This window comes from Gopherus flavomarginatus, chromosome 3 (genome assembly GCF_025201925.1).
Source record: "Gopherus flavomarginatus isolate rGopFla2 chromosome 3, rGopFla2.mat.asm, whole genome shotgun sequence".
NCBI classification, from domain to species: Eukaryota; Metazoa; Chordata; order Testudines; family Testudinidae; genus Gopherus; species Gopherus flavomarginatus.
This window is the reverse complement of record NC_066619.1, coordinates 102,369,433-102,388,439: the sequence shown is the minus strand read 5'-3', so window position 1 is coordinate 102,388,439 and position 19,007 is coordinate 102,369,433. Positions and strand designations below refer to the sequence as shown.

The following is a 19,007-nucleotide window of genomic DNA, read 5'->3' as shown; positions in this document are numbered from 1 at the left end:
CTCTGGGGCTGTGGTGGTTTCTTTCAGATAACTCATCCCTCCAGCCAGGGCACAGTCTTTAGCCCATTCCTTCCAGGATCAGGTATCCAAATTAAAGATCAAGACTATTTAACAGAAATAAAAAGCTTCCACCCTCTCTACAGCTTTTCTTCAGCAAGGTCACATTCAGCCTGTAGCCCCCTTGCTGGGCTCAGCTACCCTTGTACACCACTTCCTTGGGGCTGGTAGGGGAATCCAGTCCCAACCTCAATTCTGGGTTACAGCCCAGGGCCCTGTATGGTACAGCTACATCAAATCCTCTACCCATATTGCAGTTTTCCCTGTACTATTTCCTTCCTTCCTTCCTCACCTCTTTCCTTCCCTTCTAGGTCTCCAAATCTGTTCCCTGATTATCCCAGGTGCCTCCTTGCTCACTCAAAACCCTGCAGGCATCTTCTAAGTCACAGCATTTTCTTTCCTCCAGCCCTTCTTCAGCTGGGCCCACTCAGCAGTTAAACCTGAAATCATCTAATTTCTCTCAGGTGGGGCCCATTCTGTAATCAGGGCTGGCTTAGTCAGGGGCTCTCTATTATTATCTCCGAACTCTGGATGATCTCTGAGTGTTGATCTCTCTCTCCATATATATATATATATATATATGAATTTTATTGTCAGGCTCTGGCTCTAGCCCTCTTACACCAATCTCTGTAACTGACTTCTACTCTGGCTTATCTGGATTCTTCTAATGATATTGGGCCAGCCAACAGTGCCATGCTGCATTCCATGAGCTGAGGATCTGGCCCATTGTTCTCATGTTGGGCCAGACTCCGCCACCCTTATGTTGACTAGTACAATACCCCACAAGCAACCCCCATTGAAATCAGTGTTAGGAGAGTGAGGTATTACTCAGTGTGAGTGGGAATGGCAGAATCTTGCCTATTATTTCTAACTATTCTTTCTACACATAGCAATGTAAATTAAAGGCTGTTTTCTAAATACTACACTTTTAGAAGTAGATTTTCTCCCTGCCTAATGCAGCTGCCATCTTGTGCTTAAGATGCAGCATGTTACAGTCACTGTGTTTTCTCTGTCGTGGAAAATTTCTATTTGTACAGTCTTTGGGCCCGATTCTGAGACGTGCTGAGCACTCACTATTTCAGTGGGAGATCAGGGTGCTCAGGATCTTGCAGGAAGCAGTTAGTGCCTCTCAGGGTTAAACCCTTTCTTTGATGTTTTTCCTTGACCTGAATGAAAACAAATCTAGATTGAAGAGCATGTTTTACTCTGTGAGTATGAGCATGAAAAACATCGTTCCTATGACCTGGAATCACCTTTGTCATACCCTGTGGTGGTTCTTTACCTTATGTTAGTTTTTGTGTTTAGGTAACAACTATAGCACCTCTGCCTTGTCTATTTATGTCCGTCTGCTTGTATGTCAGTCTGTGTTGTGATCCTGTGTGTCATATCAGTGCACTTACATTTTCTCATACATTATACAAAGAAGTATCTGACAGATGTTCAAGGAGCAGATTTACGCCCTACAGATTTATACATGGGGAGAATCGATGCATTCTGATTCGCATATTTAGCATATCTTTTTGAAAGTCATAACGTTTCAACATAGAAGATAGTTTAACATTGTATTATTTTGCAAATGTCAGCTGCATACATGCTGTAAATATCGGTGCATTTGACCATCACCAGCATGAATACACAGTCAAGTAATTGAAAACAATTACCCCACTAGGTATGAAATTGTTCTTTTGTGTAAGAGTTGTGTTGAAGGGTTGCCACGCTGTCAGACGTTCAGATGAATGTAAGCCAAGATGAGCTTGACTTTTAGTCAAAAAGTTCCCCAAGGTTGGAAAGACCCTCGAGGGAAATTAGGATTAAAGGGGTTTATTTGATGGCCCTTACAGGTTATCTAGCAGAGTTTTGGTCTAACAGGGAGATGAAGCTGTCCATAAAAGGAAAAGTACAGGCAAGCTTGACACAGACCAAGAGAGAGGAAAAAGAGAAGAAATGATGTGGGAAATATGCCATGAATTTTGTTGTGGTGCCATAATTGTTAGATGAACAGTAGGCGTAAGGGAAATATAGAAGATAATTATTTAGACCTAGTTTGAAGATCTGTTATTTTCTAAAAGGTATTTATGGACTGGACAGCCCAACAGCATTTGGCATTTTAGAAAATCTCTAACTTTGTGAAACAGTTTTTATGATGGTGGCAGTGTTACCGGGGGTTCTTTCAACCCAAACTCTTGTTAACTTTTACTCTGTGTGAGGTGGTGTCAGGAAATAAATCTGGGGAGACACGGCCGTCCGACCTATAGATGGCTGGCAGAACCAGGACAACACAAGAGTGCTTTCACTTAAAGCTAAGCGGCAGCCCACCTGCTGGTGGGGAACACAAGATGCATCCAGAGGAAGAGTCCCATCCTGAAGAGTCCCACTACCTCAAACTTTTCCCCTTATTTTATATATTAGTAACACAATGACATGTCCCTTAAAGAAAATTTGTTAAGCATGCAGTTTCAGTGGTCAAGCAAGAGGTTTTCTTCTGATTATTGATTAACCAGGTGTGGGTTTTTCTCAGAGTTTGCAGCCTTGAGGTCCTAATAGACATTCCTAAGGGCACATCCTATTCTTCTAAAATGCATGTGTGACGGTTCTGGCGGGACCCAACTGAGAGTGCCAATTTAGGACCAATTGCTCGAAATAGGGCAGTCACAGCCCAAGGCTGGGGTTTTTCCACCTCTTAGGCAAACCAAACCAGCCAGACAAAAAGGACTTCGGTTTTACCCCACTGGCTAACCACAAGTCACACAAGCAATTTCCTTAAACACTCCAGTCTTCCAGTGTCACCACCAGTGCCACCCATCCTGGGGATGAAAGGTTATGAAAACCAACACCCAGTAAAAGAAAAAGGTTCTCTCGATCCCAAAGGACCAAGTCCCAGACCCAGGTCAATATACACATCAGATCTTACCCACACATCACGTTGTTGCCAATCCTTTAGAATCTAAATCTAAAGGTTTATTCATAAAAGGAAAAAGATAGAGATGAGAGCTAGAATTGGTTAAATGGAATCAATTACATACAGTAATGGCAAAGTTCTTAGTTCAGGCTTGTAGCAGTGATGGAGTAAACTGCAGGTTCAAATCAAGTCTCTGGAGAACATCCCCGGCTGGGATGGGTCATTCAGTCCTTTGTGCAGAGCTTCTGTTCGTAGCAAAGTCCCTCCAGAGGTAAGAAGCAGGATTGAAGACAAAATGGAGATGAGGCCTCTGCCTTATATAGGCTTTTCCAAATGTAAGAACACTCCTTTGTTCCTGCTGTGGAAAGTTACAGCAAAATGGAGTTTGCAGTCACATGGGCCAGTTTCTGCACACCCTGCTGAGTCACAGGGTGTAACTGCCTTCTCTCGATGGGACAATTGTGTAAGCGATGGTCCTTAATGGGCCATCAAGCAGGCTAAATAGAGCTGACACCAACCTGTCTGGGATCTTTCCCAGTACACAACACAAGTTTGAAATACAGACAGCATACAGCCAATATTCATAACTTCAACTACCAAAATGATACAGACATACAGACAGCATAATCATAACCAGTAACTCATAACTTGGTCTTGGACACCTTATATGACCCCCTTTACATAAGATTTGGTGCCACTACAGGACCTTGGTTGCAACCCATGTTCTATATGGTCCCAGTTTATATCAATAACGTCACAGCATGTATCAGCAACTTCAACACAATTCTTATCAGGAAGGACACAGGGTCAAGCTGCCCTTTCTGTGGCACCCAAATCCCACTCCCCTCCTGCCTTGATCAAGCTAAGGCTGTTGCATGGCTACTTTATGGCCTGCTGACTTGGCTGCTCTTAGCAATAAGCAATAGTGATTTAAGGTACTTTTCTGATTCTGAAATCTGAAATCTTCCCGTACAGCAGGATAATAAACATTACAGTGTCAAGTGGAATGGTGAAAACATCATCCCCAAAACAAAAATGGTGGAACAGTAAACTGGGTGCCTTGTATAAATATACAGGGATGAACATGAAGAAAAAAGACATTAAAAATTGTGAAAAGAAACCACCACAGGAAAAATACGTATTTCGCTTTCTGTGTTTTTTGACAGGTGGGATATGAATTTCCTCCACGGTTAAGAATCGAAAACAGATCAAAAAATCAGTAGGTATGCTTCTTCCAGGCCCAGTTATACAGTAGCCAAAATCTCACAAGCAGGTCTAAAAATGGATTGTTTTTTTTTCCACGAAAAGAGTTGGTGCCACCTCGGCCTTGATGACTTTCTTGGTTTCCTGTAGATGCCAACAGAATAGGCAACAACAGTCTATTTGGAAGATCTACATCTGCTTTTTCTATTCTATGCTTTTTCCCAGTTTAGTCATTACTGATGGGGAATTTATATAAAGCCTCTGAAGATAGTATGTGAAAGTGAAGAGTTAAAATGGCCTGCCTGAAGAGTGGTTATGTCAAGTTGTTTCTATGCTATGGCTGGGCCAATATTTTTCTTGCCCATTCTGTCAAAGTAAAGTGTCTACATTTTATATGCTAACCTCTAGTGTTTTCATTAGAGCAATTTCCCCCCTCAGCAAGTCATCCAAGTTTGGGAAATATAGAAAAACCATGATGCTAATTATTTGTTTGTTTGTATTATAGTGTAATATACCACCATTTTCAATCCTGTGTTGCACATTATCGAATGCAATAAAGTATGGGATCCTATCTGGGTTAGCCTCACTCCATATTGGTTTTGCAGTTTTGACATCAATACCAGCACAAGGAAATAAGGAAACAGATCAACAGAGCCAGACGTGTACCCAGAAGCCTCCTACTGCAAGACAAACCCAAGAAAGAAACCAACAGGACTCCACTGGCCATCACATACAGCCCCCAGCTAAAACCCCTCCAATGCATCATCAAGGATCTACAACCCATCCTGGACAATGATCCCACACTTTCACAGGCCTTGGGTGGCAGGCCAGTCCTTGCCCACAGACAACCTGCCAACCTGAAACATATTCTCACCAGTAACTACACACCGCACCATAATAACCCTAGCTCAGGAACCAATCCACGCAACAAACCTCGATGCCAACTCTGCCCACATATCTACACCAGCGACACCATCACAGGACCTAACCAGATCAGCCACACCATCACTGGTTCATTCACCTGCACATCCACCAGTGTAATATACGCCATCATATGCCAGCAATGCCTCTCTGCTATGTAACATCGGCCAAACTGGACAGTCTCTACGGAAAAGGATAAATGGACACAAATCAGACATTAGGAATGGCAATATACAAAAACCTGTAGGAGAGCACTTCAACCTCCCTGGCCACACTATAACAGACCTTAAGGTGGCCATCCTGCAGCAAAAAAACTTCAGGACCAGACTTCAAAGAGAAACTGCTGAGCTTCAGTTCATCTGCAAATTTGACACCATCAGCTCAGGATTGAACAAAGACTGTGAATGGCTTGCCAACTACAGAACCAGTTTCTCCTCTCTTGGTTTTCACACCTCAACTGCTAGAACAGGGCCTCATCCTCCCTGATTGAACTGACCTCGTTATCTCTAGCTTGCTTGCTAGCATATATATACCTGCCCCTGGAAATTTCCACTACATGCATCTGAGGAAGTGGGTATTCACCCACGAAAGCTCATGCTCCAAAACGTCTGTTAGCCTATAAGGTGCCACAGGATTCTTTGCTGCTTTGACATCAAACTGATTTGCCTTGGTGCTTCAGAACAGCTAGCGTGCACTCTGCTTGATCTTTGCTTTAGAGTTAGGCAGGGAAAAGTGGTCAGAGAAAAGGATAACATAAGATTGCATGGATATGGAATTGACAATTTTGACATTAGTCAAACAAGCAGCATTTGGTTCATGGCCACGCACATACATTGTGCCCTGTGCAGAAGATGACGACTATGTATTAGCAACTTGGAATGCATTAGCTGGTGCATAGCTTTGCCCCCTTGTTTGTGAACCACATTTCCTTGGGCAATGTAGTAGTGTGGGGCACCTGGACTGCATCTTTTAACATTATCTTGAGCACTAGATATATACCCTGTACTTGGGGAAAGGATCACCACACTTTATTCTGGCCCTGTATCTACCTGAGAACTCCCAAGTTATTGCTTTGTTAGGTGGAGCACTTGGTTTCCATTGCTATTAGTCTTTAAACTATCCTAATTATCCAAGGATCCAGGATTGTTCATTCTAATCCAATGTGTTCAAATACATTTGAAACATTTGGTAAAAGGTTGTAAATAAGGATTAAAAACAAATCAATACTTGAGCTTTTTTTCTTAAGCTTGAGGACATGCTATACATTGTACATCTTAAGTTCATCTACTGCTGCTTATCTGCCACCTGTCATCACTGCTTATGACATTAGAAACAACTTGCTATGGAAGTTATGAGGTCAGAGAAAGGGGAAGATTATGGTATGCAAATATCTTTAGCAAGAAAATGAGGCAAGAAATACAGAACACGAGGCCAAATGGTGCCACCTCTCAACAAAGCTAAAAAAACTTGCTTTGGGTGGAATATTTAACCTCTTAGCCTGCTGGTCTGGCATGGAATAGCTGCACTGGTGCTCTCATGGTACAGACAAATGGGGTTCCTATGCACCTCATACATTGGTTGTCACCTACTGCAGCACAGACCTGTCTAGTGGCTACACCCACAGCCCTCCATTCTGCTGCAGAGAAAGGCACGAAGAGTCCAAGGGGCATAGAGACTTCCCAGCACACACACTGCTCTCAGCACAGTACAGCTATTCTGCTTATATTCTGCTTTTGTTTATAAACAGAGGGTAGGGCAGCACATGTGACTTAATATAGTGGTTAATTAGTTTCTAAAATGTTTGGGAGGTTTTCTACTCTAGGAGGTGCCAGCTTTCATTCTTTTACACAACAAAACTGAGCAAAATTGAAGAACATGTCATCTGATCTTATGAGGTCTTGCCCAAGAAAAGCAAGTATGTCTTAGACCACTTCACCTATTTACATTGTAGAGACAGTCTCCCTTTGTACAGCTTATAGCAGATCTAGAGTATCTTATATCCTGAGATGCAGGACTGAAGGACATAGGCCTGGGAAAGACTTCTGTAACCACAACACATTTTCGGTGTGTATATTTTCCTCACATAATGTGCCTGAACTGTTTTAAGCATTTTGCTCAATTTTACATAAGGTGGTTACATCTTTACAAAAGGAAAGATGATCTTAAGTATAATGTACATTTATAATGTAGCATGTGCAATATAAAAGTGATGCTTCATGGCCAATGCAATGTTATAACAAATATATACATATGGGACTCAGTTATGGCTCTAAGAGTGGGAGGGGAGCTGCACTGCCTGAGTGGTGGAGGTACAGAACATCACACCATGAAAATATTCCATTTTTTCTGGGAGGCTTAGACTCTCAATAGCTGAACACATTTTTATGAAACTGTCGGTCAGAGACAGCAGTGGCCCTGGCCTTGCGGCCAAGCAAGTCAGTATGTAGAGCTTTCCTCTGGGTGTCTTCTTACGGAAAGGACCAGAATATCCATGACTACATGCTGAAATGGAACTTCAATTATGGGGAGTGGCTGGAGTGGGGGCTTGACCTGGTCATATTGCACCTGGGAGCCATACAAACTCTTCTTCAAAGTCTAACTTCTTCATTACCTCTATAGTGCAGAGGAGAACTTCCTGACAATCATTCCATCACATTGTTTTTAAGCTGTGCTATGTAGAAGAATCTTTTAATGTACTTAAGATGTTATCCATCATCTATGTAATGTAATGTGATGTTATCCATCATCTATGACTTCAGGTCTTCCTGTGAGAAAACCAACCATAGGTAGAGAAAAAGAGAGGAAAACACAACTAATACATCCCCACTTAAGCCTCAGCCTTATCATCTCACTAGCAGGCAGGAGGAAACAGTTTGCCCCACTTTCATCATAGAAATAGATGATGTGATGGCTTCTGCACAGAACACAAAATCTTTCTACACAGAGCACCCGAGTGGCTGCATCACTTCTAGGGCCTAGTCAGACATGCCTTCCAGTCCCTATGAGTGTGGTTCCATTACAGCCACCCTGTCAGGGCTGCCCCAGGGTTAGGTGCCAGGGATGGAAAGCTTCAAGTAATAAGAGCGACGAAAAGAATGGTCTCATTCATATATTGCGTTAGCTTTCAGTACCCAGCAACATCTTCCCCTGGGATTTCACTCTGGTGTGGAATACAGATGCCCAACACCTCTGGAAAGTCATGGGAGAATGGGGAGCATAACCCAGGACAATCTGGGGGCTCTGATAAGTCTATTTTCTCTGCTTTGCAGAGTGTCTTTCAAAAATTTGAAGCTAAAATCTCAAATTTCTTATAAAAATGCAGGAAGACTTGGGAGACTCTAACCAAAATAATATGCACAAAAATGTTTGCATGGTTTTTTCATGTGATTTTCCTTTTTTAATTTCAGTGTTTTCTTCTTGAATTAAAACACATTTCCCTGCCATGATGGAAACTCCAGCACAAAAGTCTGTGCTAGGGCTTGAGAACCAGACAATGAAATGTGACCACAGGAAGTGAAGAGAATTAAATAAACTAGAAGAATTTCCCTGCCCAAACTGAGGAGAAGGCAAATGTTAAAAGAGAAGGAATCAACAAAAATGGTGAACACTGAATTTGATTTTTTTTAAATTATTTGAATTCTTTCATCCCAGGGACACAATTGGTAAAAAATACATAATGGGACTTCTCTGCATAACCTCCTTCTGACCACATTATAAATCATAGTCATCCATGTGGGTACCTCTCTAGCATGTGTTACTACACTAATTGCTCATCCCGTTTTATAAATTAGTCTCAATTTTTCACTATTGTCACTGTTGGAGTGATCAACAGGACATGATATTCACACTTTCCAACTGCAACTATTCATCAGCTACAGTATGTATATAAAGACCTGGAAATAAATAATGAGTTAAGGTTTCATTTTCTCCGAGCATTCTAGCTCCTGTGGTTTCCCAGAAGGAAAATACCGATGGTTTCTGCTGTCTACATTTTAAATGTGCCTTCTAACTTGGAAGAAATGGTTAAAGTTGAGATTTGCCAATATTTTTGGCAGGACTAACCCTTTCCTCCCATATTTACTTCCTCCATGTCTAGCAACCTTTAAATATTCCTAAACTATTTCTGTCTCTTAAATGAAGGAGTTTATGAATAGGAAGTGCACCGGCTGATGAATTGGAGGTCTTTTCTGTACTATTTTGGAATTGTGGATGATCTTCTTAAATTATAAAAATTAACTTATGATAAAAAGGCTGCATGTGTGTGGATCCAACATGAGTTAGCAGGGTTGCGTACTGTCATGGGTGGTCACTTTCACAAAAAAGAAGGAGGAAACATAGTAAAAACCAGAAAATAGCAAGAAAAACTCTGAAACCTTCAAGAAGGAAAATGTTGTAAACAGAAAATAATCAAAGAAACATTCTCCAACCAAATACTTAAATTCAGAGACATGAAGGAAAGACACGACAATCTACATAGGACCCTCAACAAACTCCAGGCTCAAGGTTCCACACAAAGAAAAGGACTGTAGAGACATCATCATGACCTCCAGGTGTTTGCTGCATGTTTGCCTCATACTTCTCTTCTCCAATGAAATCTCATCTCGGCTCTGTACCATGCTTCACTTCCAGCAGAACAAAGTGAACAAAGAGAGCTTGGAGCTTCTGAAGAAAATGAGCGGAAATTTCCCCTCACAATGCATATGTGAAAGGACAGTTTTCAAGCCCACCCAGGAAGTTTCCCAACTCCCACTGTTCCAGAAGGAGAATGCCAAGGTGGCAATCCAAGAGATCCTCCAAGAGATCTTCAACATCTTTAGCAAAAACCTCACCCAAAGTACCTGGGATGGGACTTCTATAGTCAGGTTTCAAAATGGACTTTACCAGCAAATTCAGTGGCTGGAGGCATGTTTGAGAGCACAAATGGAGAAGGACTTAACCAACCCACAAAGTGAGGACCTCCAGCACAGCAGTCAGAGAGTGAAACAATACTTTCAGGGGATAGATGCTTTCCTGAAAGAAAAGCAATACAGCCTGTGTGCCTGGGAGATCATTGGCATGGAAATACCCAGATGTTTCGTACTGATTGACAAACTCACTAGAAGCCTTAGTAACTAAGGCACACTACCAAGCTTTTCCCTGGAGTTAATGACCTAACATTAGTATAATTTTTACAGCTGAACAGAGATAGTGGATATTTTATATCAGAGGGGTAGCCGTGTTAGTCTGGATCTGTAAAAAGCAACAAAGTACACATATGTGGAATCCTCAGGCACCTCACCAGCACTTTGGTCATCAGATAATGATACTTTCCTCCCTCCCACACCACAAAGTACTCTAACTTCGACAGATGTAGTGTGTTTCTACGATTATCATCATTGCTATTAATCTGTCCCCATGAGAACTATTTCTAGTATTCCAAGGTTTGAGAAGCTTCCTAGAGACTTTTAAAAAATATTCACATACTAAATGACTTGCCAACTTATGTGTGGAAAAGATATTTTCATTTAATTTACTGAGATCAATTCAATGAAAATTATATTTTTTCCCTTTATGTTTCAACTATTTCCTATTTCATTTCAGCTCTGGACGCTGCAACTACTGAGGTAAAAACAGGAGGATGCAGTGGAGTTCCTCCTCTCTGTTGATTCTTCCCACAGTCATTTCTAACACTCCATAATGCTTGACGTATTATACAATACATTCACTCTATTATGGAATTCCAACTGCACAAAGTACATTTTATGTGATAATATTCTGTTCATTTACTCTGTGTTTAAAATGAAAAATAAAGGATATTGATGCAAAATAGTTACAAGACAATTAAGAATTTTAAAAGAAAGGGTTGGACCTTAAACACTGTTGACATTATGTGTTTACTATATATTTCTGTGGTTCAACTCTTCTCTAATCAAATCTCACCTCTGAACTGTAACATGCAATATAACCACAGTTAAACTGCATAACACATGTGAACTGGAACAGCTTCCAAACAAAGAAGTGTGGATAATTTTCCTATAATGTCAGAACAAAGAGAGATTTCAGGTGGCACCAAGAGATTCTCAAGTTCTGAGTGTCCCTGACAATCCAAGAAATCTTCCAACATATTTCCTGCTGCTTTTGCAAAAATCTCTCCCAAGCTACCTGAGACGGGAGTTCCATTCAGAGAGTCCAACATAGCCAGCTGGCTGATGAGTCTATCTGGAGACATGCTTGGTTGCAATGATGGAAGGTGGGACTCTCTAATCAGGAAGGAAGAAAGGACTTTCAGTTCACCAGGATGAAAGTGAAGAGATATCAATTATTTCCTAGCAGAGAAGCAGTTCAGCCTCAGTGCTGGCAAGAGAATTCAAGTGGAATTAGAAAGTTTTCAACTATGGGACAAACTCACAAAGAAGTTTAGATATTAAAATACCAACCTTTTAAAAAATACTAACTGAAATAAATTAATATTTTATACATGATGTAAAATGAGATGCAGTGAATTTTAAAAGGTGTTGCTACTATTTATTCTATTTGTGCATTGTGAAAATATATTCAGATCATTTTACTGGATTTGTAACACTATATTTATGTCAGTCTACTATTTATTTATTCATATTTATGACATCATAGGTATTTATTGCTTATAAATAAAATATTATATCATGCAAAATGGGAGCCTCCAACAGTAGTGATTTGTATTAAACACCTATATAAACAAAAACAAACCCCAAACCAAACCAACTCCAACTCTGTAATTGTTCATCCTTAAAACTCCAATTCCAGAAAGTACTTAAGCACACGAGACCCATCCCACTGGAGTTCGTGCTTCAAGCTGGGAACACACTTAAATACACTGATGAATCTCAAGTTCACTGGTCTTCCATATGAAAAAAATATGAACTGTGTAATAATTAGTCTTTCCACTGTAACAAACCACACAGATCTCTACCCCTTTTTCCTCTTCTACCTTTTACTAGATTATTTTTTCCTAACACCTGTAGTTGTGGATGGTTGGTGTAGAAGATGGTTATGTAAGGAGAGGCTAGTTTGGTGTTCTCTCCCTACCAGTCAAGTTTGCATGCCCTGCCAAAAACAAACCAATTAAACTCATTTGTAACTAGCCTATCTATGTCCCCGCAAAATCAGGTTAGCCTGCATTCACACCCCCAACCTAAAATCAATTACAATTCCATGTATCCAGCTCGTCTCCACAATAGATTTACAAGCAATCATCCCCCCTTTAAGTGTGTGTGCACACGCATTCCCAGCAGATTTGCACATCCTCTCCTTCCCCGCAGCTGACTTCTGTGTATGTGCCCAGCCTAAACTAAATTCATTCTTGTGTGCCAGACAGCAGAGCTCCCAATAGCTGGGTCAAGTGCACCCTCCCCCAGGGCAGCCCAGAGGATAAAGGGGGCCTGGGGTCTTCAGGGGCGGGGGGCCCCCGCTTCGGTGGTAATTTGGTGGCGGGGGGTCCTTCTGCTCCAGAACCCACCACCGAAGTGCCCCAAAGACCCACGGTGGGGGGCCCCCTGCCGAATTACCGCCGAAGACCCAGCACTTTGGTGGTGGGTCCCACTTCGGCGGTAATTCGCCAGCAGGGGTCCTTCTACCCCGGAGAGGAAGGACCCCCCCACCGCCAAAGACCCGTAGCGGAAGTAGCTTCTGAAGCCTGGGCCCAGCAAGAGTTTTCTAGGGCCCCTGGAGCGAGTTGAAGACGCTGCTCCGGGGGCCCTGAAAACTCTCATGGGGGCCCCTGCGGGGCCCGGGGCAAATTGTCCCACTTCCCCCCCTCCCCCGGGCAGTCCTGTTCAGCAGAACCAGAAGGTGCAGTAGCATATGCATCACTCCTGCTCTGACAATGAGCATAAGACCAGTTGGTGCAGACTCAAAAGTCAGCCAAACTGGCACAAGGGAACGGGGCCAGGACAGGTGTTGATTAATCACTTTCTTGAACAGCCTCTGACAATAGGGGCCCTACAGAGCTCCATATGGATTTTAAAGCTGTCCTGCCACAGTGGAATGTGAATGTCTCCTCCAATATAGCTACCCCTGTGGGCACAAGGAAGTACAAAGTGCAACCTCTTGTCTCTACAAGAATGAATCTGACTCAGTCTTTAATGCTTCCTGGTTGTGGTGGGGAGGACAGTGTTGATATCAGGCTTAGAAACAGTATTAGAAATGTTTAAAGATTTCAAAGCCATGTAAGAGAGTTAGACACATTTTCCACAAGGCATGGTAATGGGTGGTGATGGAGTACAACTTCTCCATTTGAGGGGAAATATCACATTTTGATATGCTCTTCAAATACTTTGAAAGCCAATATCTTTTAAATGGAGTGCAATATAGATCACAAGAGATAAAGTAGATACCAGCAGAAACTACCAGCAGAGTAAATGGTTGCTTTTTGAATATGTAACACTTTGTGTTAAAAAATTAAGTTCTCTTGTCTTATCCAGCGGAAACTCCTGATTCCAGATGGTGGCACAGGGTGTGATAGCATACTACTGGGCACAATGTTTATGATATGGGAGGATGCTGCTGTACTGTGACTTTCTCAATATGTTGTTCTTATCTTTCAAATCGTACTGCTCTGCTGCCATTCAGCAGTTGCAGGAAAAGATATATCATCTGAAAAAGCAGAGACTAATATTTGATTTGGATGATTACTCAGCAGGTGTCTCATCATCACCATGGTGTTTAGATTAATTATTTTCCCTCAATTTATGTACGTTTTGCAGTGAATACATATAGTATGGGATAGATCATTAGGATTCTGATAAATCTGACCTCAGACCGCTCCAGAGAGCTCACTAACCCAGTGCCAGTAGACACACGAGATGCCTGTGGTGATCCTGATAGATAGCTTTGGTTCATACTCTGCCCTGCATCTATTCTTTCCCTCTAATGGAACATTCCTTAGGTGCTGGTGGCAAGGCAACTTCCTCAGATTTCATCAGTCCCTTTCAGTCAGGTTTGCATTTCAGTATGCCTAGTCTTGTTGACTACTCTAGTCATTCACAAACATCAGGTGCCAATGCAGGTATTTACCACTGACCACAAAGTTTTGTTGAATTGTCTGAAGTCCTTAGCTGGGATAGATGGCATCACTCTTCTGTTCTAGTCTTTCCTTACAGAAAGGTCCAAGAGGCTGGTTTTGGTCAGATGTTCATCTGCTTAAAGAACCCTCAACTGCAGGTTGTCACAATGTATCTAAGGCAATTATATGGCCCTCAGCCCTATTATATCTAAGCACCTCACAATCTGTAATGTATTTATTCTCCCAATGCCCCTGTTAGGTAGGGAAATGCTATTAGCCTCATTTTACAACTAGCCAACTGAGGCCCAGAGAGACTAAGTGACTTGCTAAAGGGCATACAGGAAAGTCTGTGGCAGAACTGGGAATTGAACTCAGGTCCCCTGAGTTCCTGATAGTACCCTAATAACTGGACCATCCTTCTTCTCTAGAAGGATCTTTTCTGTCAGCACCCCCTTCTTCCCCCCCCCCCCCATTTAGTATGTATGTGGGACTACAGAAGATATGGTGAGATGATTTAGACTGTGTAGCCTTTATTATGCAGATGACACTCAGCTGTGTGTGCGTTCTTTTCACCAGATCCAGATGATATGGTGTCTTTGCTTTCCCTGTGACAGGTTGAGATTTGGATGTGGACAAGAGCAAGGTGTCTGAAATTTAAGCCAGACAAGCTAATGGTTTGTGTGCATACAGAGCTAGGAAGTGATGTAGAAATAGATTCTTTTATCCCCCTTTTTTGCCTGTGTATCATGTGATGAACTTCTCTCACAGTATTCCCCAATTGGCACACACCTCTCCCCAGCTGATGCTGCATGAAAAAGACATAAACAACTTTAAACAACTGACTAAACGCATTCAAGCATGACAAAGCATTTTGCTTTATAGTTTGGATTGATTTTTATTCTATATGAACTTGGTGACAGTGTCATTTTGTGTATTTGTGGAAACTTTGGGCACAACTGGGCATGAAAAAGGAAGTTATCGGAGCTGGGGAGGATTTATTATTATTATTGAGGGAAAACGGTTTCTGAGGGAAAACAACAACATTTTCTGGGGAAAAGTTTCAATCTTGCTGAATATTTTAGGTTTTCTATTGAGGAAAAGAGAATCAAAACTTTTTTTTTTAAATGTAAGAGTTGAAACATTTCAATTTATTGAACCGAATTGAAACATTTTGTTTTGGGTCACTTTGATATTAATCTGCATCAACGTCAGCTGCCACGGAGCCTCATGACAGCAATAGTTCAGATGGCTGATGTTCCCATTATCCTCAGAGGTCGGGCCAGGTTACTTGGCTGGACCACATCTACCAGAGTTTCTCTTTTGGTCTCATGACCGTGGTGTATCACATGGAACCCAATCCACAGAAGAGAAGAGGGGCATGAGGCGTTGATGAGTTGGGAATACAGCCATACAATTTATGAATTCTGAGTGAGATTTTGAACCCTCTGTGTCTGTGTCAGGCTGAAAACTCCATTTGTAAAGTACAGCCTTTTGTCTTCTCTGTAGTCTGTCTCCATGTTGAGTTGGAATCCCGGGCTGGGGGCAAAAGACCAACAATAAAGTGTCCTTGATTCCTAAGCACCCAGTCATTGGACACCTATTCACTCTAGACCAAGTGTCCCCAATGCAGTGCCTGCGGGCGCCACAGCACCCGCGGGGGCATATAAATGCTTCCACGTCCTGGCCAGCGGTTGAGCATCCGCCAAAATGCCACCAAAATTCGGCAGCGCAGCCTCTGGATGATGCCACTTGCCGCTGACAAGTAACGTCATCCAGAAGTGTCACCAACGAATTTCGGCGGCATTTTGGCAGATGCTCGACCGCCGCCACGGTCCTTCGTCTGGCACCTGCCAGATGAAAAGGTTGGGGACCACAGCTCCAGACAAAGGCCTGGTCGCTGCCCATCAGAACTGGTTTAGCAGGGGGAGGTGGTTTCAGCTGACAGGGGGTCTCTTCTCATGTGAGGAAGTTTACAAGAATACCACCTGACAGGGAGTTGAAGGTTTTAAAAAGGGCAGAAGCTGATCTGCAGAAGAACTGAGGGTCCTTTTTCTCCGGTCCAGGAGTGGGAGATTACCCAGCATATAGGAGCCTCATGGAGCAGGGTGGGACTGCCTGCTTTCCTAAGCCCAGATGTCCCAAAGGACTCTTGACAACCTAAGGGGCTTGGTCTGCAGCTCAAAGAATTCCCTGGAATGGTAAGGGAGCTGTGTCTGTGACATGTGTTTAGTGTTCTGTATGACCTGTCCTGTCCTTTACATGATTAAGTATAAAAGAGTGTTAGACTGTGCAAAGTCTGTGTGCAGTACCTGCTTCACTATACCTGCACGACCATGAGAGAGAAATTGCAAACCAGAAAATTTACACTTTTGGGGCGGAGTTCTGGGATACAGATGTACTTATGTAACTGGAGTAATCTCAGGGGTCAGAGCTGATCCTGGGGGCCTAGAGCAGGTGGGCTAATTAGCAGGGGTAACAAACAGAGTCTGACCCTTTTCCTGAGCACTGAGAGGCCAACAGAGGGATCAGTGCTGGAGACTGCTGAGGTTTCAGAAGCTTTACACACCCCAGAGGATCCAGAAGTCCTAGTGGGTTGATTTATTACAGATGCACCTAACCTAGAACTTGCATAGGGCATGGGAAAGTTCATGGCAGACACAGTTCAGCGTCAAACTCAACCAAAGTGAAGCATTTTGACATTTCCAAACTGAAGTTTTTCAGAACTTTCCACTTTACCAAAAAACATTATATATTTGGACTGTTTGGCCAATCTTTGAAATATTGGACTATCCCATAGGATGGAATTTCCAGTTTCTGGCCACTTCTAGAAGATCATGACAAGAATACTATAGTCATTACTCATGTTGTTACTTGTATGGGATTTGCAGTTCAACCTCTCAGAGAGAATAAAACCCTACAGCATAATGATATGTTGAGTGACTATGCCCATACTTATAATTAAGCTGTTATAGTATAGACACGTTACTGCTTTCTAATGTCAGCAACAGAAACCTCTTTGCTTAGAATGGAAAGTGACTCACTCCAGCAATTAGACAGAGTTCCCTACATGACTCTGTATTCAAACCTTACGCTCTTCCTCCAATCGGATTATTTGAGAAATATCAGCATTACAAGATAACCTGCAGTTTCCCAGCAGCCCATCTAATATGCAAAATTATATGCTCAATCAGGACATGAAAGTTTGTGTGCAATTTGTCAGGGAATGAGAGAGACATTTTACATACACTAGAAGCCCCCAGCAAAGGAAAAATGAGGGTTTTCCTGCCTTCTGCATAGGGACAATGAGGAAGCTGGGGGCAGTGACATCAAGTAAAGCAACTGTGAGCTGCTGGTTTGAGATGATCGCTAAAGGAACTCAAGGGAGAAAAGAGAATTGAGGAGTCTTGGGAGTAGCATAGCAGAAGAGCCTGACCAAAACAGTAGAACTGAGCTGGCAGTCAGAAACAAGGGAAAGGGCCCAGTTGGTATCAGCCACACAACTACACCAATATAACACGAATTCAGATATAACATGGTAAAGCAGTGCTCTGAGGGAGGGGCTGCGCACTCCAGCGGATCAAAGCAAGTTTGATATAATGTGGTTTCACCTATAACGTGGTAAGATTTTTCGGCTACTGAGGACAGTGTTTTATTGTGGTAGAGGTGCCCTTGCGAAAAGGGACTGGGTGGGACCAGAGAGAAATGCATGACTGAGCATGCTTGGGACTGAGCCTCAGTTTGACTGTTTTCAGTTAGTTTTCTGATCAAAGGTCTTGTGACTGGGGGAAGTGGAGATATTGTAGCTGGGAAGCACAGAGCCAATTAGGTTCTTTAAAGGCACTTCGCCAGAAAGGCAAGCAGCAGTTTAACTTTCCATTCAAACTAGAGTAGAATGTGTAGCAACTTATAAAGCCTTGCCATTTAGCAGCAGCTGCTGGACACAGTTTAATTTGATGCTAAGCAAAATGATAATGCTTGCAAGCTATAGGCTGCAGCCAGTCATATAATAAAAAAAAAGAAAATCATTTCTGCCAGAAAAGTGAGCACAGTTTTATTTTCCAAGACAGATTAGTATTTGTAGTAAAATAAACTGTAACCTGACTACTTGCGGCTGCAAAGCAGAGTTTGATTTGATTCAAGGAGGTAAATAGCTTCTCTAATACTTTGTTCCAGTTTTGCAATAAAACAGCTGTTCCAGCCAGACAGTTTAATTTGCATATTAGTCCTTGACTTACGATTTAAACATACTTGTAGACAAAAAACTACACACACACACACACACACTTGACTGCTTTTTATATATTACTATGTTTGTTACAGTAGTGTCAGGGGCCAACTGAGAATGGCATTCCGTTATGCTCATCACTGTATAAATATAGAATAAGAGACAATCTAATATGTATAAGACATCTGAAACATCTCATCCTGAATCAGTGGAGGTAATACTGAAGGCCATGGATCAAGTAAGTAAAAACCACATGACACAGAAGAGTATGTTATAAAATGAGCATTTTCCATAATTCATGGAAAACCAAATATCTGTGGGATTTTTCTTGCCTTAAAGTTGTTTTGTGAAATTTGCAGAAGCACAGGAAAGTCTCTTATATGGGCAGTCCTCTTGTAAGCGTGTGTAAGACCTTTAGAACTGATTCTCAACAAGTATGTGACCACTGTCCTGTCTAGATGAAGTGCATGGAAGCAGAAAATATGTCACTTTGTCCACAAGAAGTCCCTATTTCTAGATTGCTCCGTAAAATACGAGATGAGAGAAAAATATTGCCTCAACTTGTTTAACACTGCTTATAGTCACTAAAATTACAGCTTGTTTTATAGATTGTCAAATATTCTGAAAATTCTGAGCCAAAATAGTCTTAAATTTGGATCTCTCTATGGATGTTAATATGG

The 19,007-nt window shown here is 42.1% G+C and overlaps 1 protein-coding gene across 1 annotated transcript; it reads left to right on the top strand.

Moving 5' to 3' along the window:
* Positions 1-9,613: 9,613 nt before the first annotated feature.
* LOC127046751 (interferon beta-like) lies at positions 9,614-10,195 on the top strand. The gene has a single exon (XM_050944249.1). The coding sequence runs from the start codon at positions 9,620-9,622 to the stop codon at positions 10,193-10,195; it is 576 nt and encodes a 191-aa protein (XP_050800206.1). The 5' UTR covers positions 9,614-9,619.
* Positions 10,196-19,007: the final 8,812 nt, after the last annotated feature.